General features: G+C 34.6%; 1 protein-coding gene across 7 annotated transcripts in view; it reads left to right on the top strand.

Moving 5' to 3' along the window:
• FANCM (FA complementation group M) overlaps positions 1 to 26,693 on the top strand; it is a 54,890-nt gene that overhangs the window by 20,401 nt on the left and 7,796 nt on the right. For 4 of the 7 annotated variants that reach the window (XM_060004618.1, XM_060004621.2, XM_060004617.1 and 1 more), the window contains 10 exons: positions 3,959 to 4,165; positions 5,694 to 5,907; positions 9,702 to 9,859; positions 10,955 to 11,110; positions 12,850 to 14,767; positions 19,165 to 19,262; positions 19,500 to 19,568; positions 21,222 to 21,341; positions 22,073 to 22,229; positions 24,877 to 24,983. In XM_060004618.1, coding sequence (XP_059860601.1) covers positions 3,959 to 4,165; positions 5,694 to 5,907; positions 9,702 to 9,859; positions 10,955 to 11,110; positions 12,850 to 14,767; positions 19,165 to 19,262; positions 19,500 to 19,568; positions 21,222 to 21,341; positions 22,073 to 22,229; positions 24,877 to 24,983 — 3,204 coding nt within the window. Of the gene's footprint in view, positions 1 to 3,958; positions 4,166 to 5,693; positions 5,916 to 9,701; positions 9,860 to 10,954; positions 11,111 to 12,849; positions 14,768 to 19,164; positions 19,263 to 19,499; positions 19,569 to 21,221; positions 21,342 to 22,072; positions 22,230 to 24,876; positions 24,984 to 26,693 lie in introns of those variants that run through there. The other 3 variants (XM_060004619.1, XM_060004620.1, XM_069540445.1) reach the window with 3 other exon arrangements.

Raw genomic sequence — 26,693 nt, 5'->3', positions numbered from 1 at the left:
GTAGTCTTGTCAGCTGGTAGTAGACAGTTTGTGAACCAATACCGGCACCAGTAATAAATACTTCATGGATTGTACTTTGAGTTACACTGTTTTAAACATCAAGTAGCGATGTTAAGTAAACAATTGAATATATGTCTTGACTTCATGGGTTCATGGAAATATATATTTGGGAATCATCATCATGTAGATGAGACTGGGTTGAATGAAGACATAGAAGATGTCCAAAGACTGAGTCCTGGGGAATCAGAATAAGTGGCTAGTGAAATGGGAGAAAGACCAGGAGAGTGTGGTATCTCCTGGAGGAGGAAGTGATTAAATGTATAAATACTGCTGGTGGGTCATATAAGATGATAACTGGGAATTGACTATTGGAATAAGAGAGGAGAAGACAAATGACCTTGAAAAGAACATTTTCAGTGGAATGGTGGGACAAGCCACCACTGAGAAGAGCTGGAGATAGCAAGTATACAAGTCTTTCAAGGATTATTACTAAAAGGAGCACAGAGATGGAAGTAGTTTTTTGTTTGTTTGTTTTATGTTGAGATACATAATAGTATGCTTATATGCTGATAGGAATGACCAGTTGAGAAAGAAAAATTGATGACAGAGCAGAGAGAAGAGTATTGCTGGAATGATCTTTGAGTAGTTAAGGGAAAAGGGTGGGATCTAGTATAAAACTATGGGGGGTGACCTCAGTTAAGAACACGGATAGTTTGTCCAAAACAATAGGAGGGGAAGGTAAACTATGCAGGCACAGGTAGAGGTGGGTATGTAGATGTGGCAGTGATACCTTGCGGAAAGTCTTTTTTTTTTTTTTTTTTGCGTTACGCGGGCCTCTCACCGCTGTGGCCTCTCCCGTTGCAGAGCACAGGCTCCGGACGCGCAGGCTCAGCGGCCATGGCTCACGGGCCCAGCCGCTCCGCGGCATGTGGGATCTTCCCAGACCGGGGCACGAACCTGTGTCCCCTGCATCGGCAGGTGGACTCTCAACCACTGCACCACCAGGGAAGCCCGGAAAGTCTTTTTTGATTGCTCAGTTTTTGTCATGTCACCAACTGAGAGTGAGGATGGGGAGGAAATGTTGGAAGTTTGATGAGAGAGGAGTGAGGAGGAGAATGGGGAGAGTGAATGGATTAGGGAAATATAAGATTATTTTCAGATAGCACTAAGGGCTCACTCAAGGTGAGATATTACGAGTTTAAAGTGTAACCAGTCAGCATGGTTGGTGTTTTCCTTCATCCACATTCAACTGCGTAAATACAGACCCAGTGGAAAGTGGGATATAATCAGTGTTGCAGTTTAGTTAGGAATATTGGAGGAGAGAGAAGCAAGGGAGTGGGTTGTAAGCTAGAGTGTAGTGTAAACAGCAAAAAAATGGTAGGATCGGTAGATTATAAGAAGTCCTGGTGGAAATTACTTAATCACTTATTCCTTTCTTTGATTAAACAACTTCTGGTTCATATTTATTTTTCAAACTCTAGGGAAATTAATATCAATCCTAGGCAAATAAATAACAATTTAGCTTGTACCTGCTACTTTGACATCCTTTATTAATCTATTAATTATTTATATTAAAGAATTTTTTTTTTACAACTCTAGCTCTGGGCTTTTTTTTGATCAGGACAAAAAGGACATCTGTTTTAAGTTACGTACAGGTAATGTTAGGTCAGTCTTTCCTTGGCTTAATGTCATTACAGATTACAAAGGGAAATGAATTATTCTTAACTTTTAATTATGACCACTGGTTCTCCCTGTATTCTGTTTTTCCATATTGAAGGAAAACTCTTTGACTAGTGTTACTGGAAAGGTTTCTAAGAGGATTTAACATGATAAATTTATATTTATTATCCTACTTTTAAAGTGGTTGTTTTAAACAAAAGAACTAGCTTAAGGATTAAGATAATAGCTTTTTAGAATCAGAGAGACCTAGGTTTAAATGCTGATGATTATTATTACTTATAGAATAGTAGAATGTTTGAGCTTGAAACGACTTTATGGTCTTTTGTCATGGGTCCATAGCTATTTCTATACTTTTTTTTTTTTTTTTCTTTGTGGTACGCGGGCCTCTCACTGTTGTGGCCTCTCCCGTTGCGGAGAGGCACGAACCTGTGTCCCCTGCATCGGCAGGTGGACTCTCAACCACTGTGCCACCAGGGAAGCCCTATTTCTATACTTTGATAGAGTTCATATTTCCTTTTTGTGTATACTCCCCTAATATTTTCTCCTGAAATTTACTTTTCAGATATGAGGTCTGATAACTGTCCTTCATACTAGCCATTTTGTTCAGGCATTCTTACATTTTAATAGGCATTTATAAAGGTATTAGTCAAAAGTATGACTGATAGGCATTTATAAAGGTATTAGTCAAAAGTATGACTGATTCCTCTGGAATACCATCATTTAATTTTTGTTTCTATTCTCTATCTATCTATTGACCATGATCTTATTTAATTACCACCACTACTACTATTCCACCATCCATAAAAAAATAGAATTCATGTTTTTCCTTTTATACTGTCATTCCAGTGAAGGGTAGCAGAATATGCCACCCCAAAATATGACTGTAGGAGTTTAGAACATGCTGCCCCAACCTATGCTGCTTTGGTATATTGATTATTTTGAGCTATAGGCACTCGAAAAACAGCAAATGCGGGGAGAGGCTTTCTCTGAACTCCCCTTATCTGTCTAAAAGCAGATCCTCCAGAAGGAACTCAATTGTCATAAATCCCCTCCCCAGGAGTTTCATCAACCAGGGAAAATTGACTCAACAAGACACTGAAAGTCCACACTACATCCAGACAAACTTTATCACAAACTATCATACCTCCCATCTTTTCTTTTAGGGCTCCATTCATCTTCCCTAAAAATCATTTACTCTCCCCTGTGCACCCCCCTTCTCTTTCCCCATAAGATATTTAAATCTGTATTCTAAGCCACTTCAGGGAGTTACTCATTTTTCCCTCAGTAACTCCTATGCATACATGAGGTATACATGTTAATAAGCTTCTGTTTGTTTTTCTCTTGTTAATCTTTTATTACAGAGGTCTCAGCTATGAACTCGTAAGGGTAGAGGAAAAATTTTTTTCTCCCCTTCACCAGGATTTCTCTCTGATCAAGTTAATGAAACTACATTAGCATGACAATGAGTTAATGAAAAAGTCAACAAATATTTTGAAAAGTGTCCTTAAGCCTTATAAACTTAGTTCTCAACTGCTCTGAGCCTCAGTTTCCTCATCTACATACACACACACACACACACACACACACACACACACACACACACACACACATATACACACACATCAATGTTGCAGGTTTATGATTTCCATTATGATTTATCCTAGGATACTGAATATAGTTCTCTGTGCTGTACAGTAGGACCTTGTTGTTGATCCATTCTACATATAAAAGCTTACATCTGCTAACCCCAAACTCCCACTCCATCCCTCCCCCACCCCCCTCCCCCTTGGCAACCACCAGTCTGTTCTCTATGTCCATGATTCTGTTTCTATTTAAAATATGAATTCTAGAAGTAATAAAACAATCTTACTTTAACAATAGTTTAATTATTAAACGTACTATTATTGTTAAATTTACTAACAATAAATTTAGGTCTAGGACATGATAAATAACAGTAATTGCTCTGGGCCACTTATCTGCTTTACACCCCTTTTAGTGATGCTAAAAATAGTATCTGTGGTTTCTCATTCATGTGTAAATTGTTAGCAAAACCTTTTGGAATCATAACCATTATTAAAGCAAAGAAATTGGGACTGCCCTTTGCATTTTACCAGAATGTCTTTTGGCTTATATTGCCATTTGCCGCTTCTTTTCCTATTCGATAGTACTTTGGGTGCTGATTTTGAATCTCATTTCAGGGACAAATGGAAAAAGTATGCTTTGATCTACAACTCTTTTATACTTGCATCTAGTTATTTTAAAATCATTTTAATTTTAGGTAGTGAAACAATTTCGTAGTGGTGGTTACAATACATTGGTTTCTACTTGTGTTGGTGAAGAAGGTTTGGATATAGGAGAAGTTGATCTTATAATATGTTTTGATGCCCAGAAGAGCCCAATTCGTCTTGTGCAACGAATGGGTAGAACTGGCCGCAAACGTCAAGGCAGGATTGTTGTTATCCTTGCTGAAGGACGAGAAGAACGGGTAAGTAGACATGTGGAAACGTAATTTGACAATTGAAATTTGAGAAACAGAGCCTAAAGACAAGTATCAATCTGTTAACATTCAAAGTCCAAACAATCTGTAGGTAATTGTGATTGATTTCTGTTTTCCTTTGTATTAGATTCTGCCTGTTCTTTTCTTGTAATTAGGAGAATTTTTGACTGGATTCAGTCTTAATATTTTTATACATATAAAGAAACACATTTTTGTACTTCAGTATTATTTTAGAGACACATAGATACAAAAATCAATATGTATTACTTTGTGTTACTATTTCCCTGTGCTTCTAGGGCCTGCTTTTTGTGTTTAGTTGTTTTTATGTTTTTTAACTACAGTGAGCTGAGAATGGTTTTATTTATATTTTAAAGAATTGCCTAAATCAATCAACCAACCAACCAACGGACAAGAATATGCACCAGGGATAATGGGTAGCCTGCAAAGCCTAAAATATTTACTTTCTGGCCCTTTATGGAAAAGTTTGCTGATGCCTATTCTAAGTGATAAGGGACTTGAATGATATTCATACTTTGTTGTAATCTTGGATAACAGGTCTTCCTAAATACGATGTTGTATCAATACATAATATTATTTTGTGTATGTACACTAAAGTGTTAACTAACTTTTGTAACTGAGTGGGACTATTTCTGTGTCTAAGTGAATAGTTTTACATTAAAGATTTTTTCATTAATTGTGATAGTTTTAAAAAATGGATTTAAAATGTTTTATAAACCCTTTAAAAATCATCCTGAAAAATGAATTTTTCCCCCCAATACTTTTCATGTGATTATAGCATATTCTTATGTAACATCCAGTTTATCTACAAAATGATTCCAATAAATGAAATGTCTGGCAGCTTTTAAAAGTCTATGTATTATCACTGAGTGGAATTGGATTCTAACTAATTGTATTACCTTGGCAACTCACTTAAGTTGAGTTGCCTTAAGTGAGTTGTTAGTTGTTAGTTTAGATATCAGGTGTTAGTTTTCTTATCTGTTAAGTCCGTCATAATGGCCCACATTTGGTGAGTACCTACTCTGTGCTGGACAGTGTTGCAAATGTTTCAAATGCATTATTTTGTTTAAATCCTGTCAACAACCCTGTAAGGGCAGTACTAGTGCTTTTCTTGTTGTATACAGTAAAGAAAATTGACACGTAGAGAGATGAAGTAAAAGCTGAAATAAGAGAATAGTATTTTTTTAAAAAGCAATTGACACTTATGTATAAACATCAGACTTAATCAAAAATAGCAAGATATTAATAAAAGACAGATTTCCTTTGTACAATATAGTTACTAAGTTAAGCTTTTATAATAATGAATTTTGAAATGATTTTCATCAAGAGTTAATTAAATAGGCTTCAAATTTAAGACAACAGATATTCCATTCTTCAAGTATTTAAGTGGATCAGAGTTTACTGTTTAGAATAAACTCAGACTAATATAATAACTGCTTGTCGTGGCTTGGTGATTATTATAGAAATAATGTGATTTGATGTTTATTTGTTTTTGCAGACTTATAATCAAAGTCAGTGTAACAAAAGAAGTATTTATAAAGCTATTTCAGGTAATAGGCAGGTCCTTCATTTTTACCAAGGAAGTCCACGAATGGTTCCTGAGGGAATCAATCCACACTTACATAAGATGTTCATCACGCATGGTGTCTATGAACCAGACAAGCCTTCTCGGAACTTGCAGCGAAAGTCATCTATCTTTTCCTATAGGAAGGGTAAATAAAATTTTTCACATTTGAGACATGCATTTGTCTTCTTGTTGTTCATTAGCAGGTCACATATTGATATTTTTCTTCTATGAGAAACTCAGCATACATTCTAGGCTGTTATAGATGTTCACTTTGAGAAGGATAAGAGATGATTAATGTGGCAAAGGGAAGGAGACACTGGCAGTACAGAATGAAAGAAACTCAGTATTGGGAAAATTAAAAATATCTTATCAGCCCAGAGAATCCTCTTTACAAATTGTGGAAAAGAAAGAAAATAGTTTTATTATTGAATAGGCATTAAGCCAATTACAGTGCGCATTGTAAGGAATCCACTGAGATAATACAAAGACAGAAAGAAATTCCACCCTATTCATCCAAGCAGTCACAGTCCTTTACATCATTTTCTTAAGATTAACAGTAACTTGTCCTCATATAAGAGGACAGCACCATTTGCTATATGTTCTTTCATAATTCATTCCAAATTCACCTGGTAATTGAGGTAGCCATTTGTGTTAGCTAGTTGCCTTTATCCAAAGAAATAATAAAACTTCTCTGCCTCTATGACAAGCAGATAAGGACAACTCAGAGAAAGATGCCAAGGCTAATCTCTGCAGGTGTATGGGAGATAGGGACACTATCTTCCTTGATGTTTACATTTCAAAGAGATGGCTCCTAGGTCCTTAAGAAAATCATTTCTGGTTGGAAAGCTGGCTAGAGGCTTGCTTTGCCTTTACAACGATTTGCATAAATATCGAAGGGTTAAATAAAGGATTTAGGAACATTAGGTATCTCTGGAATTGCTCCCAGAAAAAGGGAGGGGGAATTGTTTATTTCCATCTCTACAAAGGAAAAAATATTCTTTCTTTTTTAAAAAAAAATTTATTTATTTATTATTTGGCTGCACAGGGTCTTAGTTGTGGCATGTGGGATCTTTCGTTGCAGCGTGCAGGCTTCTCTCTGGTTGTGGAATGCGGGCTCTAGAGCACACGGGCTCAGTAGTTGCGGTGTGCAGGCTTAGTTGCCCTGCGGCATGTGGGATCTTAGTTCCCCAACCAGGGATTGAACCCGCATCCCCTGCATTGGAAGGCGGATTCTTAACCACTGGACCATCAGGGAAATCCCCCCCCCCTTTTTTTTCAATTTATTGTTACACCAGATAGTGGTGAAGTTAGACTAAGTTGTTGGTGATATTGAATCAGTAAGAAAAAAATACTTTGGTGCCAGGGAGCATAGTAATGAGAGTGCTAGCTTAAGAACTGCAGAGATTTTGGTGATATCAAGAAAATATCTGGAACTATTAGCACCATAAAAATGAGAAACAAAAACTTTTTTTAAAAATTTTATTTAATCTTTAAGGTAAGCTTTTAAAGAATCATAAAATCATGTAATTATATTCTAAGATTTGGAAGAAATCTTGGGGGTCATCTGGTCCAATTACTTACCAAGGTAGGGATGTTTTCTGTAGCATTCTTGTTAAATGTATATCCAGCCTCAACTTGAACATCTTTGTTAATGGAAATCGTATTCTTTTATGAGGGTTCATTCCATTGTTGAATAGTCCGTATAGAAGAAATCCCTCTGTTGAAAAAAACAATCTGGCTTTGTACCTTTTGCTCATTGATTTAGTTTTGGCTTTGCCAACTGAAAAAGAACGCACAATGTAAAAGTTGAGAATTATGTTTTATTTGGGGTATTACTGAGGACTGTAGCCCAGGAAGGCAGCCTCTCAGACAGCTCTGAGGGACTGGTCCAAAGAGGTATAGGAGGAGCCAGGATATATAGGAGTTTTTGCTGAAAAAGAACCCTAGTAGTTGAGCATCAAAAGATTACTGCTAATCACAAAAAACAGACGTCTCAAGTTAATGATTTTAGTGCTTTTTTATGTATGGGAAGATGCAAGAGTTTGGGCTCATTAAAATTATACCTTTGATATACATCTTAACTATCTGGGGCCAGTATCCTGTTTTTCTCCATGCTGAAACCCCCTTGGGGGCAGCTGCAGTGGCTGATGGCTTGATGGCCCCATCATCCTTTGTTTACTGAAATGGCAGGCGACTTTCTTTGCCAACAGCTTCTAGAGGCAAAGAGTGGATTTGATCTTTGGTTTACGTAGGTGGCAGTTCTTCATGTATTTGAAGACAGTACCTCTCAGGTTTGTTCAACTGATTGTTCTACTGGTTTTCATTACCGTGAAGTTTCAAAGTTCTTTCCCTCCTAGGCACCTGCTTAGGACTTACTCACTTAAATTTGTTAATGTTCTTTCCCTTAACTCAGAGCCATTAATCAGTGCTTTTCGGATATGCCTATTAAACCTAATGCAAATCCACTTAATAGGAATATACCTGTCATTTTACAAGACTTTGCTAAATTTTGGGTTAAAATGAAAAGATAGTATGTATTTTGAATTCTCTTGAATTTATTAAAAAACTTGATTAGGGGGCTTCCCTGGTGGTGCAGTGGTTGAGAGTCCGCCTGCCGATGCAGGGGACATGGGTTTGTGCCCCGGTCTGGGAAGATCCCACATGCCGTGGAGCGGCTGGGCCCGTGGGCCATGGCCGCTGAGCCTGTGCGTCCGGAGCCTGTGCTCCGGAACGGGAGAGGCCACAACAGTGAGAGGCCCGCGTACCGCAAAAAAAAAAAACAAAAAAAAAACTTGATTAGGTTGGCATACATTTTTCTTAGTGATCATTTTATTTTTATAAATGTATATGTTTAATGATTGTTTATAAAATGTTACTAGGGATGGATGGTAAAAGTCTAGAACCTGTCCTTTTTTAAAAGTTGAGATAATGTTAGCTCATGTTCATTTTTCTGTGCTTTTTTTCTTCCGTTTTCTCTGATTTTTCAAGTGTCAGTGATTCATCTTGCCAAGATAGTGTGTATGAATGTCATCTTCTGTGTATTAGTATATAATTAATTTGGGCTTAGAGGTCTGAGTTTATTTAAAGTGACTAGGAGAATGGAATACCTTTCTACTTCAAAAGCCTTAGCGCCTCAGATTGCTAAATCTGAAAGGGACCTGAGAGATCACCTAGTTCAAACCCCTTATTTTATAAAAGCTTTCTATATAATATTTGGGACTAGCTAAGACAGAAGCTTCCTGATTCCTAATTCAGTAGTCTTTCTGATTTTTTTTTTTTCTGCCCTCATCTGTATTGGGACCAGAGTTATAGGTTTGTATTTTTTATCCTTTCCATGTTGGTGATTGTTTTCCTTCATAAAGATTATGGAAATTTAAAAAAGGGTTAATTTACGATACATTTTTTAAAAAGTATATTATTATGTCATTATTTAAAGCAGTAGGTCTTTCCTATCCCCTTTCAACCCCCCCCCCACCCCATTTAAGACTTTAGTCTTGGCATCTCCCCCACCCCCACACCAGTTTCAGATAACTTTTCCGATAATGTTATGCTAGAATCATGATACTAGTTTTCATCTGTGAGTTATCTGTTTCCTGCCAGGTCTTAGACAACAAAATGGAGAGAGTCCAAAAGAAACCAGGACTGAGAGCCTAGCTGCCTGATGATGTTTTGATAATAAAGTCATTACCAAAGGTTAGCTCTAGATGGAAGGGTGCACTAGTACTTTCAAAGAGGTGAGAGAAGTTTAGGAGATATGTAGAAGCAGGAAGTGATAACCAGAGTTTTTATATGAAGAACACTAATTTTAAGGTATAGAATCAGTGGTTTAGCAGAGATGAGTAGACATAAACAGGTAGAGCATTTGAGTTGATGTCATATATTTTGTGTTTGCCTGGCAGATTTTTTTAAACCTCTTTCAATTATTTTTTAAACTTATAGGAATGAGGCAGAGTAATTCAAAGAATGATTGGTTCTTATCAGAAGAAGAATTTAAATTATGGAACAGACGATATAGATTAAGAGACACTGATGAAATTAAGGAAATAACATTGCCTCAAGTTCAGTTTCTATCTTTACAGAATGAGGAGAACAGACCAGTAAGTTGAACATGTTTTCAGATGCTTTTTATAGCGACTGTGCAATAGCTTTGGAAGTAAAGAGAATGAATGTTCATGATCAGAATGTCAACTTATGTAAAAATTAAGAATGTAAGCAGTGTAAAAAAGAATATTAAAGTCTAATTTGGTAAAACTACTAATTTTCTTGTATTATTGTATATATATTTTTACATGACTGTAATATATTTACATAAGTTCTGACTTTTCTTATTACTTTCTGCATATGAACATGTCTGTGTAGGTGTAATTTATATGATTGTTATGTTGCTCTGCAATATACCATAATTTGGCTCTTTCCCTGTCATGTTTTAGAATTATTTTCAGTATATTACTAATATAAAATTAGGCTGTCATGAGCATCTTTGTACAAACTTGTTTTCAATTTTTGCTTTGAAATTACAGTAAAACTTTAAATTGGATCTTATATTTGTTTATTTTGTTTACTATGAACAAATTATTGATGAACTTAATGAAAGTCAAGAGAATTGAGCAAAGGTTACATATGAACCTAGAGAACTAGAAAAACAACCTCAAGGAAGATTCCTTTGGGAAGATTTATAGGGCTAGAAATATATGGCTCTTGAGAATTTGTATTTTATTCACTAACAGGGAAGGTGAGAAATGGCAGTAGGCATGAAGAATTGGGATCAGTATCACTGAGAGATTATGACTGCCTCTTTATTTGATTATAGAATATAAATCTAGCATAATAGTAATTTTGAAGCCACACATTTTCTTAAATATTTGCTCTTAACATGGGACTATATAAACAGGAATATGGCGAACTAGTAACTCATATAACATTTATTTATTTGTGTATTTCATTTTTAATGACATTTATTGTTTCTAATTTTAAAAGCAATACATGTAACAGTTATTTTAAAAATGTGTTTAAAAGGACATCTTTGTACTTTATAAAAGTATTTTCTTTTTTCTCCTGAGATTTTAGTTGAAAATACCTAAATGAATTAAAATTATTTATGGTAGGCTATCTGTATATTAAGTATTTTTTTAATCAGTGTGTGAAATCTGAGTATGTGTGTTTTTATTATGTTAAATTTATCATTAATCAAGACTCAAGAACCAACCACTGGAATTCATCAACTCTCTCTCTCTGAATGGAGACTGTGGCAGGATCATCCTTTACCTACATATCAAGTCGACCATTCAGATCGATGTCACCATTTCGTAAACATTATGCAAATGATAGAAGGAATGAGACATGAAGAGGTAGGGTTCTACTGTAACTTTCTCTTGCTGGTATGCCAGTGAAACTAGAATACTTAATCTTTATTCTTCTTAATTTGAAGTCTTTATTATAAGAAACAAGTATTTATTATAAATAATCATAGCTAGACTATTTTTGTTTTTCTATATAGCTTCTTGTGATCTCAGTGAGGAGCTAGTTTTCTGTCTTAGGAGAAGTAGACCTAGTTAGAAGAATGTCATCTGTGAATACTGATAGATCAGAGTAAAATTTTAATATATTTAATGATTTTAAAAAATTTTCTTTTATTTAAAATTTTTTTTTGACCATGCTGCATGGCTTGCAGGATCTTAATTCCCTGACCAGGGATTGAACCTGGGCCCCAGCAGTGAAAGCATTGAGCCCTAACCAATAGACCTCCAGGGAATTCCCATTTAATGATTTATATAAACTGTTTGTAGAGCTAATTTAGGATTATTGTTAGATTGGGATCTGCATAAATGTTTTCTATCATATAGGTTATTTGGTATGTCTCTTTCATCCTGGTGGTAGTTTAGAGATTTAGTGATTTCTTGAGCAGTTTCCTGATTATTCTTCCTTGAGAGAGTCAGAATGATGAACGTATTATGAGCGTGAAATCCAAAATGCCTGGGTTAGAAGCCCAACTTTACCTCTTACTAATTGTGCATCTGTAAGTTACTTAACCTCTTTGTGCCTCAGTTTTATCTGTAAAATGGGGATAATGATAATACTTTCTTCATAAGATTGTTGTGAGGATTAAGTGGCTTAATACACATAAAGCAATTAGAATAGAAACTGGCACATAGTAATTACTCAATAGATTGTAGCTGCTATTTTTATTAGCTGTTGTTCATGAATACATGTAAATAAAGTAATTATTTTTGGACCCCAGCAAAGCCTATGCATCAAAGTAACACATTTATTTAGTGCCTTCTACATGGCATGGTTTGTTCTAGGCCCTGTGGCTACATTGGTGAAGAAGTCAGATAAAACTTTCTATAGGGAGCATATATCCTAGCAGGGAGACAGACATTTTCACATTAATATTTACTGTATTTATTATTCAAATACAATAAGCAATACTTAATTGCTTAAGTCCCTGAAGAGTAGAAGAATCCTGACTAAAGTGGCATTCATGGGCAAGAGGGAAGGATGAGTCAGGGATGGTGGGGACTGTAGTTTTTAGATATAGAGATAAGTAAGACTTGGAAATTCACTAGAAGTGTTCTTAGGAAATTTGTTAAAAACAGTATATTCTAGCTTACAGCCTAGAAGACATACAGGTACCATTATTTCAGATGTTTCAAAAGCTGTTCTTAGTTTACCTTCATCAAGAGAGTAAATTTAACATACATATGTGTGTTTTTCATTTATATATATTAATTTCTTAAATATCTACTTTTAGAAAATTAGAATAATTGTTCAATTAAATGTCAGAAGTGAAAAAAGTGTTTATAATCATATTCTATGTATTAATTTGTACTTTCTCCAAATAGTTATCATGGGTCTCTCATGTACTGGGTACTGGGAATACAAAAATATTAACTGATAAAAGATAATTTATGATAATTTTGCAGTAGTGTCATTTCTATTTTGTTTGACTTGGAATAAGTTTTTAAGGTATAAAAGATCATTTGAATAATGTAATATTGTTTAGAAAATATTTTAGCAGAGTAAAACTCATCTTTGGAATTTTTTTTTTTCTGTTTTCCTATGAATTTTTCATTTTCCTTCTTTATAGGGAGAATGCAGCTATGAATTGGAAATTAAATCTTATTTACAAACGGAAGATGTTAGCTCAACATCTAGTGCTCCCAGGAATGAATATAATCCTTTTGCCAATGGCATCTTTACTAGTAACAAGAAATCTTCATTTACAAAGAATATAAATCAAGGCAAATCACTCTCAATAACGGAATCTGATGAAGAATGTGCTGAAATTTTTAAACAAATTCATATCAAACCAACTGAAATTGCTTCTCTAAAAAAAAAAGCTTCCAAAGAACTGAAAAAAGATCAACCTAAAAAAGAACATAAGGAGGTTGTTATGGGGCCTTTAGATACTGATGGCAGTTCTACTGCTAAAAATATTTTTCAGGTAGACCTACTAAATGATAAAAGAGTATCAGATACAGATGAAGTTGCTGCCACATGTGCTATCAGTGAAAATGTAGGTAATCGGTCATGTGGATTATTAGCAGATTGTCAGTTTACAAATAAATCTACTAGTTCATTTACTGGAAAATTTTTAGATTCTGGTTATAACAGTTTCAGTGATGAGAAATCTCTTTCATCTAGCTTATTTTTTCCATTTGAGGATGAGCTTTATATAGCTAGAACAGATGACAAATTTTATAATTGTCATTCATTAACAAAAGAGGTGCTAGCTAATGTAGAGAGATTTTTATCTCATTCTCCTCCGCCTCTTAGTGCACTCTCAAATTTGGAATATGAAATTTCTAAGGGTTCTGCACTTGAGAACTTGCTTTTTGTACCCTACACAGAGTGTTTACAAAATGACAAATCCACTTGTTTGATGTCACATTCAACTATAAATTCTCAACAGAATTTAGAATTGAGTTCACTTAAATTTATTACTCATCCTTCTGAAAAAAGTTGTCTTTATGGTACAATTAATGATAAGATTTCTGCTGAACCAAGCTTCTGTTACTATAATAAAGTACATAAAGATATTAAAAATGAACATTTAGTATCCAACCATCATATTCAAATAAATACTGGCCCTCCAAAGTATTTTGTTGAAGAAAAGAATCATGATGTTGATAACAGTGGCCTCCCAATATTGCATACTGATCAGGATGAGAGTTTGCTATTATTTGAGGATGTTAATACAGAGTGTAATGATGTGAACCTTCCTCCCTTGAACAGTAAATGCAAATCTTTATGTGTGTCAGACAAAACTGCTCTAAGTGAAATGGCACTGGGCTCTCAGTTCTTAATTTCTGATGAACTTTTGTTAGGCAATAATTCTGAACCCCAAGATCAAATTATCGGTGATACGAATAGTTGGAAATCTCATGAAGATTTGAGAGGTGTACATGAGGAAAAACTGAAGAATGATGAATATGGTTTTGACTGCTCTAAGGATTTATTTTCTGTTACCTTTGATTTAGGATTTTGTAGTCCAGATACTGATGATGAAATACTAGAACATGCATCAGATACAAATAAGAATAAAATTTTAGATGATCTATCTGGAGGGTGTTTAGACATTAAGGAGATAAATGATGCGAATTATGTTTCAAATCAAGCAGTAATATCAAGAGACCATGTTGATAGTTCTACGAGTGAAACCATTACTAACCCATCAAGTGAAGATAAGCGGAGTCCAACTTTTGCATGTTTTCCAATGAATGCAACAAAAAATAAAGAATTTATGTCTCCTGGTTATTCTCAATTTTCATTGCCAGTAAGAGAGAAAGTTATGAGTACACCACTTTCTCAATCAAACACGGCGAACTTATTTTCTAAGAAGAGAATAGAAATGGCTAGGAAGTCAGATTCCAATAAGGGAAAAATAAATCTACAAAGTTTCAAAGAAACATTGAATTCAACTTTCGATGCTTTGGGACTTTCTATAGAAAAGGCTAACAGCAGGGAACAAATCAATCTGCATCAATCCTGCCATTCTGCTAAAGGTAAGATTCCATCTTTATAAAATACAAATCTTTCTAGAATGATTACTTTGGATCATATTCTATAATTTTTCAAATGTAGTTTCTCAGTATATGGTGTATTGAATTAGGTAATCGATGTACTATATATTTCTTAAGTTGATGCTTACTGATCCAGTATTTATTTTATCTGCATATACTTATGGCATGTATGCCATAGGAAAGGTATTATGCTAGGCACTGTGAAATGTAGAAGTGTAAGATTTGGCTCTAGCCCTTTATTGTAAAACACAAACAAATGTGTGACATATACATTCAGATACCAGTAAAACATGGAAATAACTACCAAGTGAATAATAAGATGGCAGACATCTAGGAGGTTCAGAAGATGAAAACATTTTGAACTGGATTAGATTGGAAATGTTGACTTCAAAGGAAGGTTTCCATTTTGGCTCCTCAGGAATATTCATGATTTGGATATGCTGAAAATAATCAGGAGGGAATTTGGATGTTATAAAATGGTGAAAACAAAGGGAAAGCAGGAAAGTGTAAGATTTTGGTGGGATAGTATAAAGTAGAGGATTTATATAGCAAAATTTAGAAATAAGACTGTATTTGGAAGATTGAGATAAGACCATAGCAGATCTATAGGAATCTTTGGATTTCTGTGATTTAATTCTACAGAAAACCCAGAAAATAGATGTTTAGTATTAAAATGATTTAAGTATCCTTTAGATCCTGTTATAGAACCTAACTCTAGTTTGTGTATAGATTATTATAGCAGGCTATTTATGAATTTTATTCTTTATGGCTGAGGAAAAGGAATAGTTGTAGGGTAAAATGAGAATTTCCTTTGTAAATCTTTTTCTTATCTGTTCTCATTAGCATCAAGGGCATGATTAATGAATGTTTTATTTAAGATAAAAACTTATTTAAAATAAGTTCTGGAAATACAGTTGATTTTTAAAAACTGACTATTCGGGGCTTCCCTGGTGGTGCAGTGGTTGAGAGTCCGCCTGCCGGTGCAGGGGACGCAGGTTCGTGCCCCGGTCCAGGAAGATCCCACGTGCCAAGCAGCGGCTGGGCCCGTGAGCCGTGGCCGCTGAGCCTGCGCGTCCGGAGCCTGTGCTCCGCAAAGGGAGAGGCCGCGGCAGTGAGAGGCCCGCGTACCGCAAAAAAAACAACAAAAAACAAAAAACAAAACTGACTATTCTGCATAATTCTGGAGGTACTCTGACGTGTATTTTTACTAAGTATGTTGCCTGTGATCCTTTAATATTTGCTTTAACACCTTTATATTAAGTCTGTGTTAATGGGTGAGATAATTTTTCTTTGTGTCATATTTGCATTAAAACTTTTTTTCTAGCATTGTATTTAACTACTAACCATGGACAATATAATTCTGAATACATATACATTAAGGAACAATTTATTAGGGAATATTTACTTAGTATTTATTATTCCACTTAACTGAAATAGAAGACTTAGGATAATTTGCCTTGTTATATATGTATACAGTAATAGTTGATTAAAACACCACTAAAGCAGTTAAAAGGAAAGCCTCCTGGAATGACTTGCTTATTGTAGCTGAGCCCTGCATTTAACTATGGCTTCCATAGAAGATAATGAAAAAAGGAAAATGAGTGGAATTATATAGTGATCATCTACAAAAAGGATTTATTCAAGTTTATCTGTCTGGGTAGATGTTTTACTAGTATAGAGTGTGAGGAGAAATTTACTCTGTGAGTTTGTATTTGTTTTTTATTGCTGTGTAAAAAATTACTCCCCTTAAATTAGTGGCTTAAAATAACATCTCACAGTTTCTGTAGTTTAGGAATTTGAGAGTTGCTTAACTGGGTGGTTCTGGCTTTCTCTTAGGGTTATAGTCAAGATTTCACTTGGGGTTGCACTCATCTGAAGACTTGACTGGGCATGTAGAATCTGCTTCCAAGATGGCTTATTTGAAAGTGGGGGAGGGTGATGGGAGGCACACAGGAATCTCTGGTCCATAGCAATTCTAAAATCTAGCAGAGCTGAGATTGGAAGTTTCTTGATTAGTACTCAAAGCCTGCTAATAATTCTCCATGGTTCTTGGCTTTGTACTCTGGAAGCTCGGTTCAATTTTGTAACAGGTAGCACCTGTGGAGTTTTCTCAGCCTGCTTCCTTTTAGTGAAAATTTGGGGATCCAAAGGCCTCTTTTCATTTTGTACTGTCTCTGCCCCTTTTAGTTGTAGCTGGCTGTGTTTCTTCGCTTATAATTCTCATAAATCTTTGTGGATCTCTTGTGAATCTTATTTGAGGTTCATTCCATTAGACACTAGCTGTGCCCACAAATCTTTTGGAGGTAAGTCCTTCTCTACCTTTGGCTTCTCCAAAGCCAAAGATGTCTAGAGATAGTTCCTTAATCTTCTTAGAAGGCCTGTTGTTTGAGAGGAAAAGTAAGAGACATCTTTAAAATGTTTGGAGGGCGTTTTATCTGACTGAATGGTACTCTAAGGTACCACCTTTGATCTTTCTGAGGTCTTAAAGCATTTGCAGTTACACCTTCAGCACCATTTGCACAATAGCTTCTTAGCAGTCTTCTAGATTAGATCTTTGCCTGGAACATTTCTTAATTTAATATTGTTTGCCAGCTGGAGAAGCTGTTAATCTTCAAAACCAGCAAGTCTCAACTGTTTCCTGTTTAACAGTACTTTCTTTAGTTCCTCTCTCTCCTTTCACATTTTACTTAAACAGGAAGAAGCATAGGTAATACCTTAAATATTTTGTCTGGAAATCTCCTTACTTAGATCACCTCATTCATTAGGTATATTTTCATTTGGGGTTTTTTTTTTGGCCACGAGGCATGAGGGATCTTAGCTCCCAGACCAGGGATCGAACCCGAACCCCCTGCATTGGAAGGCGAAGTCTTAACCACTGGACTACCAGGGAAGTCCCATTAGGTACATTTTCTACTTTCTGTGTTACCACAATGTTGCTAAACTTTCTGGCACTACATTAAGGATCCTCTTTCCTATAATTTCTAATAAGGTTTTTCTTACTTCTTTCTAAGCCCTCACCCATGGCCTCCTAAATGGCCATTAATCTTCCTACAAACAATTCCTTTGAGGCTCTTCAAGCTTTCACTAAAACTTTCCTCAAAAATCCTTTCAGCTTCTGCCCACTCTCTAGTTCTAAATTTATGTCCACAGTTTTGGGTTTTGGTATGGTAATTCCCTATTTCCAGGTACCAAAATCTGTGTTATTTATCTCTTGCTGCATAACAGATTTCCTCCACAACTTAATGACTTAAAACAACATATATTATTTCACTGTTCCTTTGGACAGCATATATTATTTCACCATTTCTTTGGACTCTTTAGCTCAGAGTTCTGACTACGGATATTTTACGAGGTTGCAGTCAAGTCGTTGGCCAGGGCTACAGTTATCTGAAGGCTTGAATAAGCTTGGAGGATCACATTGCCATTGGTTAAGAGGCCTCAGTTTCTTGCCATGTTTGCCTCTCCATTGGATTACTTCCTCTATTCTTATTATATAGCATTTGGCTTCCTCCAGAGTGAATGAGGCCAGAAAGAGAGCAAGGATGAGACCTCTTATGACCTAGACTTTGAAGTAACACACCTTCACTTCCATTATATTCTTCTGTTAGAAGCAAGTGACCAAGTGTGGCCCACCCTCAAGGGTAGAAGAATTATGATCCAACTCTTGAAAAGCAGGCATATCAGAGGATTTATGAACATATCTTAAAACAACCACAGGGCTTTTATAGAAGGTTTCATAAAAACACATAAAAGGTGTCTTCTGTCAAAATTTTATGCAAGTACAGAAATAGAACTTTAAGTATCTGAAAACTTGAAGGATTTGATTTCACATGAATGTTTTGTTTTTTAACATTCTTTCTACCCACGAATGTCTTGTTCCAATTACAACATTTGGGTGACTACCAATTTATATTTTACACTTACAACACATATGTATATGTACACATATGTACATACATACATTAAAAAAATCTTTTCATATATTGTTTTGTAGCCTTCAACTAGAAAGAGAATAAGACACAAAGGGCAGAAAGACTATAGTAGATTTTAGAGATGAATTCTAGAGTGAGTAAAACTAATAAAATTGTATTTTGCACTCTTCTGGACTTTTTTCAGTTAATTTGTAAAACTGAACCTGAGTTAAATATATGTTTATTACCAAGAGTTATCATGTCTTAATTTCTTCACTGGCATTGTTTTTATTTTTCTGTTTTTTCCCATGCTGATTTTTGGGCCAAATTTCTAAAAAACTATCTTGTTTGAGAGTGAATAAATGTTGAGATTGCCAGAAACAATTCTTATTGGACCCATAAATAAAATAGATAGTTGTGGTTGGATAAACTAAAATCTGTTGACCAGATTCATTATTTTTAAATAAGTTCTAGATGAACAGTTAACAAGCAGTGAAAGTGAAGATGATGAGATTTTCCGAAGAAAAAGTAAAAAGACAAAAGGAAATGTTTTGGAGTCCCCTGAGGTGAGTCATTCAATAATCACAATAACATGATCACATAAAGTTTTTTGTTCCTCTTATTTTTTTTTTTGGCCATGCCGCATGGCATGTGGGATCTTAGTTCCCCAACCAGGTATCGAACCCACACCCTCGGCCTTGGAAGCATGGAGTCTTAACCACGGGACTGCCAGGGAAGTCCTTTTGTTCCCCTTAAAACTATTTTTTTTTTAACTTTTTACTTTATTTATCTACTTTATCTAGAATCAGAAAAATAGCGAAGTTGATTCTCCACTTCATGCTGTCAAAAAGCGCAGGGTTCCTCCAAACAGAGTAAGTAAATAACAAATAATGTATAGTAATTCCTTTTGAAATAAATATTACAAGAGAAATATCTGTATAGATGACCATAGGTATGTTTGATCTTATGGGTATATGTTTAACAGAAAAATAGATAGTAAATACTATGTGACTGGAATTTCTATTTTAATTTTAAACTCCTTCAAAAAACTATTCCTATTTTTGTCAGTACACTCCAGCAATTCAGATTAAATACCTGCTTTGTATCTACTGTGTAAGATGTTGGGTATACTGTAAAGATTATTTCCTCGTATTGTTAAGTCTACAATCTAGTAGGAAGGATAGATAGTAAGTGGATAATTTCCATATAATTTTTTAAGTTAAGTGATAAGAAAAGATAAACCCTTAACCTAGACCTTGGGAGTTCTGGCAAGCTTCTTGAAGATAACAGCTTACTTAAATATTAAAGCATCTGGGGCAGTTAGGGAAGAGAAGGGAGAAAGGAAGGCATTCCCCAACGGCTTAAAGAAGGACACAAAGTGGGGAGACAGCATCTCTTGTGGTTGGATTGTAAAGACAAAAAGTACCAGGAAGTAAAATTGGAGAAAAATCTGGGTGAGTTTTTGGAAGGCCTTATTCTTTCATTTGCTTACTGAATGGGCTTGAAAGAAGGAAAAGAAGGAGTCCACGATGACTCTCTGGTTTTGGCTTGGGCTAGTTGCAGATGTGTCACATCTTTAGAGAAAACAAGAAAGAGTGGTAAGTTCAGTGTTGAACATGTTTGAAGTTCATGTGGGATAGTAAAGTGACAGTGTCTGGCAGGCATTGACAACTATGAGAATGTGAAATCTGGGTCGGGGGGCAGGTCTTAAGGCTAATAGTATTCATCTGTCATCAGTTTATAGCTGATAGCTAAATTTTGAGATTAGGAAATCTTGTGTGTTTTAATTCTCTAATACAAACTAGTATAATTTGTGCAAAATTAATTGAAAATGCAGTCAGTCCATATTAACTTCGTATACGCATATAAAACTTCATTAGAAAAATTGCTTTAACTTGCTACTTGAACTAGAATGTCTGATTGACTTACTAGAAGTGAATTAAAATATTGATAATGCTGATGCTCAATCTACTTTAACCTAAAATTATTCCTGTTAATTGAAATTATTTTGATAAATTTCTTTTGATTCTTTTGATTGGTTTTATATTATTCTGTAAGAGATATTATAGTAGGTTTCATAGTCAACATTTGTTGTTATATTGGTTTCTTAGTTTGAAAGGACTCATGTATGTTTGGACTAATTTTGATAGCTGTATTTACAGACTTAATTTTTTTTTTGTGAAGCCCTTCAGGGTCTTCTAAAGGAAAGAGTTAAACTAAAAACACAAGTTTTCATCGGATACATTCAATTTCATACAAAATTAAATGAATACTATACTAGTATTACTTATATTACCTAATTTATTATTTTAGTACTTAGAATTACCTAACTTTTAAATTCTTAAGTATTGTGTATTTATAACATGGCTCTGAGTTGTAAGAGCATTTTATTTTTCTAACAAGAAAATGTTAGGTCAACTATTTAAAAAGGAAAAATGAAAACAGAAGCAATAACCCTTGAGAAACACATTAAGATACAACACTCCAATTATGTTTTCTCATGTAAGAATTTTATTGAATTTTAGTTAGATTTATCATCTAGCGATGAGAATGAGAATTTTAGCAAACGAGATCCACAGTCAGCAGACTTCAAGGATCATAATAAAAGAGGCATCAAAGTCCAAAAGAGACTGAGTCACCTAAAGGTAAACTTTTTTCCATTTCTTATTTTTATATAAATATACTATATATTTTTTTAATTAGTAAAGAACAGTAGATTTTACACAGAAGTAGATTTTTCTCTATAATTTCTTATAGTAAAAAATCCCAAAATTAAAAAATATTTTGACACGAATTTTACTTTTTGTATTGGAATTAAAATCTTAAGGTGTGGTATTTTAGTTTCTCTTTGTGTTTTGAAATTATCTTGCAGTGTTGTGTTATTTTGAATGACTAAATGAAGAAACTTCAGTGTATTGAGGATTTAATATTCAAATTGAAGAAAATATAGAGACAAATCTGAGTTTTAGAATATTTGCTTTTGTAATAATTATATTGTTTTTCTTATCTCTATCCAATATTCACATTCTTGGAAAAGAATTCTCAGAACCTTTTTGTCTGATCAGTCTTTCTGTGGTACTGTATTTTTCCTGGAAAAAATTAATTAGCTGAAAGACTCAGGAGACTTTATGCTTATTAAGAAACATTCAGCAAGCTGACATGCTGACTTGTACTTTATTTTATTCATAACAGAATTAAAAGAAGAAATTTTAAATAGGTATACTACTTTATTATTTCTTCTTGCAGTTTTCTGTTTTTATTATTTTTGATCTTAAAAGCACTGGCAAGAAATCCATTTTCCAGAACTGTTTCCAATTATTTGAAGAAATAAAATGATTTTCTTAAAGGCATCTTCCTTTTTTCTCATTTATCTTAGCTTGTAGCTAGGAAGTTTTTAGATGATGAAGCAGAACTTTCCCAAGAAGATGCAGAATGTGTTTCATCAGATGAAAATGATGAGTCAGAAAATGAACAGGATTCCTCATTACTTGACTTTTTAAATGATGAGACTCAACTGTCACAGGCTATAAATGGTAAGTGATATAATGATGCTTCTTTTTCTTTTGATTTTCAATGCCTTTAATGTGGTTATACTTAAATATTCTAGTCAGTTTCCAAAGAACTTTGACTTTAAAGGGAATTAAATTTGTCGTGTGTAAAATACTTGGTCGTTTTCATTCAAATTCTGTTAATATTTGCTTTATGTGAGAGTTGATTGTTTATAGGCTTCTGCTAATTTGCTTATGTCTCTCCAGAATGACCTAGTTGGCTCAATGTCAGATGTTCATTTAAACAAGTATTTAGTGCCTACTATGTGCCCAGTACTATGTAAGGTTCTTGAGAAAGCTGCATCTGTGAGCGAAATGGACAAAACCCCCTTCCCTTATGAAGCTTACATTTGAATGGAAGAAGACAAGCAATATACATAATAACTAAATTATTTAGTGTAAGATGAAAACTTTACAGAAAAACAAAAAGAGTTGAGTAAGATGAAGATTTGGAGTGGCAGAAGTTAGGGGTATTAACAGATAAGCTGCGAATTTAAGTAAGGTAATTAGGGGTAGCCCACATTGAGAAGGTGACATTTAATCAAAGACTAGAAGGAGATGAGGAATCCAGCAGTGTGACACAAAGCTAAATTTAAAACCAGCTGAGACACAAAGCTAAATTTATTAAATTTGCTAAGGTAAGGGAGATCTACTTTTAGAAAACAGTCTCCCCAAACAATGCTTGAGCAGGTCTTCTATACAATATATTAAGAGCAGATGATTCAGATTGGCTTTAATAGAAATGGGAAAGATTGTGGTGGGCTCTTCTGTATTCTTATCCTTCACAAATCTTGCCATTATTCTGCTCCTGCAGTGCCTGATATGATTTGAAACAGCAAAGTTTCCCAAGGTCCGTGACTTTAAAGAAAAAAGGCTTTAAATACAAAATTATCGGTACCATGTCGCCGATACTGATATGATTTGCAGAATAAGGTTTCTTTTGCAGGTCTGTAGTATTGTATAATCTGGTGGGAGAATGTTGATGCAAAGATGACAACCAATGTGAAGGCCCTGAAGCAGGAGTGTGCCTGGCTTGTTCAAGGGAATAGAATTGTGACTGGAATTGAATGAGTGAGAAGGGAAGTAGTTGCAAGTGAGATCAGAGAGTAATGAATGAGCAGCCAGCTCATATTAAGTAGTATAGCTCTAGCTTCTGTGTTAAGAACAGTCTATTTGGGAGCAAAGGTGGAAAAAGAGACCATTTAGGAGGCCATCGCAGTAATCTAATCAAGGAATGTTAGTGGCTTCTACCAAGGTGGGGGCAGTGTGAGGGTGAGAAAGATTGGATTCTGGCTATGTACAGCTGATGGGATTTTCTGATGGATTAGAGAGAAAAAGAGGGAGTCAGTGGGCTTGAGCAGCAGGAAGGACTTTAGTTGCTGCAATTGGGAAGGTTGAAGGGGGAGCAGTTGGGATGGAGAGTAGGGAGATCTGAAACTCCATTTAGAAACAGTATGTTTGAAACGTAGGATTTCAAAGTTTTTTTTTTTTTTAAGAAAATCTCAAAATCCACATTACCTTTTTTTTTTTAAGCCTCATTTCTTAGGTACTCTTTGCTATATAACTTTAAAAAATGATAGGCCTATGAATCTCACATGAATTATGCTTTGTGGAAAAAGCCATATTCAAAAGGTTACATACTATATACTTTGACTTATATGACATTCTGGAAAAGGTAAAACTATAGCAACAGCAAATAGAATAGTGGTTGCCATAACTATGCATTTGTCAAGACTCAGAACTATACCCTAAAGAGGATGAATTTTATTGTATATGCATTATACCAAAAAAAAAATCTATAAAACAAACGAAAAAATATCTCTGAAAGCTCCTTGATTGAGTCCTTTTAAACAGTAAACTGGAAATAAAGATCTCACTAAATTTTGTAGGGATTTATCATGAGTAAGAAGTGGGTAGTTAAGTCAGGAGAATATCTAATAGTTGAAGCTAGCTATGGAATGGAGATAAGGGAAATATTATTCAAAGAAAAGCTTATACATCTTGTCCCAAGAATGATAGTCATTAAATTAGCAATGTTATCCCTCAAAATAACCTGTTAATTAATTTAATCACTCCAAATGTAAGGGGAAATGAGAGACAAAAATTAAAGTTGATTTCTGATTACAACCTTAAAAAAAAAAGATAGGCATAAATTAAAACCTGTGTTTCCTAGTTTTTGCTTGACTGAAAATTATGAAACATACTTACTATTGGTTGTGGCTTTTGATGTTTTTAAGTATAGGTTTTTTTTGCCTGGATTTTTTATGTTTTAGTTTTATAGAATGCTTTCTATAAATCAGATACAGTTCTAAGGTCTTTGTGTACATTTATTTCTCATGAAAAGGCACTCTCCTAATCTTCGTTATCAGAGAAGAGAGATAGCTAAGGCAGAGAGCTTAAATAAATTGTCCATGATCACCCAACTAGATGGTCTGTCAAAGGCAAAACTCCTAACTTTGCATTTTTGAATAATTATTTTTAGACATGTTTCAATATATATTAAATATTTTTTGTGTAAAATAGTTCCACAAGTTTTGAATCATGTGAATTTGGGATAGGTCAAAGTTAAACACTTTGTTAGTTTTCATTTAAATAATTTTGCTATTTGAAATTTTTTTTTATCTCTACACAGATTCTGAAATGAGAGCTATTTACATGAAATCTGTGCGAAGTCCACTGATGAACAATCAGTACAAAATGGTCCATAAGAAACATAACAACATAAACATTTTCTCACAGGTATGAACTATAGAAATATAGTGGAGAATTTCCTGGTGGTGGTGTTGAAATATATCCCTGTTAATGAAGCTTTCATTTTGTTTCTAAAATTGGACCATCAGAACTATTTGCAATAATTTCTACCCTGAGTAAGGAAGGTGGGCTAAATGAATTCTCAAAATCCCTTTTAGTCCTAATTTGATCAAATTATCCTTTTGTTAACTTGAGCTAATTAGAATATACTTTTTAAAATTTTTTTTAAATTTATTTTTTGGCTGCATTTGGTCTTCATTGCTGCATGTGGGCTTTCTCTAGTTGCGGCGAGCGGGGGCTACTCTTTGTTGCGGTGCGCTGGCTTCTCATTGTGGTGGCTTCTCTTGTTGTGGAGCATGGGCTCTAGGCGCATGGGCCTCAGGAGTTGTGGCTCGTGGGCTCAGTAGTTGTGGCACATGGGCTTAGTTGCTCTGCGGCATGTGGGATCTTCCTGGACCAGGGCTCGAACCCATGTCCCCTGCATTGGCAGGCGGATTCTCAACCACCGCGCCACCAGGGAAGCCCTAGAATATACTCTTAAGTTGTTTTCCAATTAGGAGAATACTTAAAGGAAGTGAATAGAACTTTATCATCTACTAGTTAAAATTTTAATTCTTCTATGTTGTCATATTTCTCTTGAAAATTAAGTTTTTCATAAAAATGGTATATCCTAAAAACCATAGATTATTTTTCATTTATGGATAACAATTTCATATTAGCCTTATTTGTTTATAAATTGCCATATTCACCTTGGAAATATGGTCATTCTTATCTCTATACTTTCATTGTGTTTATTATATAGCATTTATCACATTGTTTATAAATTACTGTTTATTTTTCTGGCTACTTGCACTAGACTGTAAATTTCTAGAGGGTAAATCATTCTTTTTTTATTCCCAAACTCCTCATTTTCTTCCATAAAGAATATAATCAGAAAGAAGGTGTGGTATATATATATAATGAAATATTACTCAGCCATAGAAAAGAATGAAATTTTGCCATTTGTGACAACATGGATGGACCTAGAGGACATTACACTAAGTGAAAGAAGTCAGACAGAGAAAGACAAATACTGTATGATTTCACTTATATGTGGAATCTGAAAAACAAATGAACCAACATAAAAAAGAAACAATCATAGACACAGAGAACAAACAGGTGGTTGCCAGTGGGGAGTTGGGGGAGGAGAGAAATAGGTGAGGGAGATTAAGAGGTACAAACTTCCAGTTGCAAAATAAATGTCATAGGTATAAAATGTACAGTGTGGGGAATATAGTCAATAATTATGTAATATCTTTGTACACATTGTAACTAGACTTATCCTGGTGATCATTTTGAAATGTATGTTATGTAACAGGAACTAACATTGTATTGTAGGTTAATTATACTTCAAAAACAAACAAACTAACTCATACAAAAAGAGACCAAATTTATGGTTACCAGAGGTAGGGGAGTGGTGTAGGGGGAAGGAGAATTGGATGATGGTAGTCAAAATGTACAAACTTCCAGTTATAAGATAAATAAGTACTCAGGATGTGATGTACAACATGATAAACATAATTAACACTGCTGTAGGTTAAATATGAAAATTGTCAAGAGAGTAAATCCTAAGAGCTCTCACCACAAAGAAAAACTTTTTTTTTCTATTTCTTTAATTTTGTATCTGTATGAGATGATGGATGTTCACTAAACTTATTT

This window comes from Delphinus delphis, chromosome 2 (assembly GCF_949987515.2).
Source record: "Delphinus delphis chromosome 2, mDelDel1.2, whole genome shotgun sequence".
Taxonomy (NCBI): Eukaryota; Metazoa; Chordata; class Mammalia; order Artiodactyla; family Delphinidae; genus Delphinus; species Delphinus delphis.
Note: the sequence above shows the minus strand (reverse complement) of the source record. Positions and strands in the feature narration are given on the sequence as shown.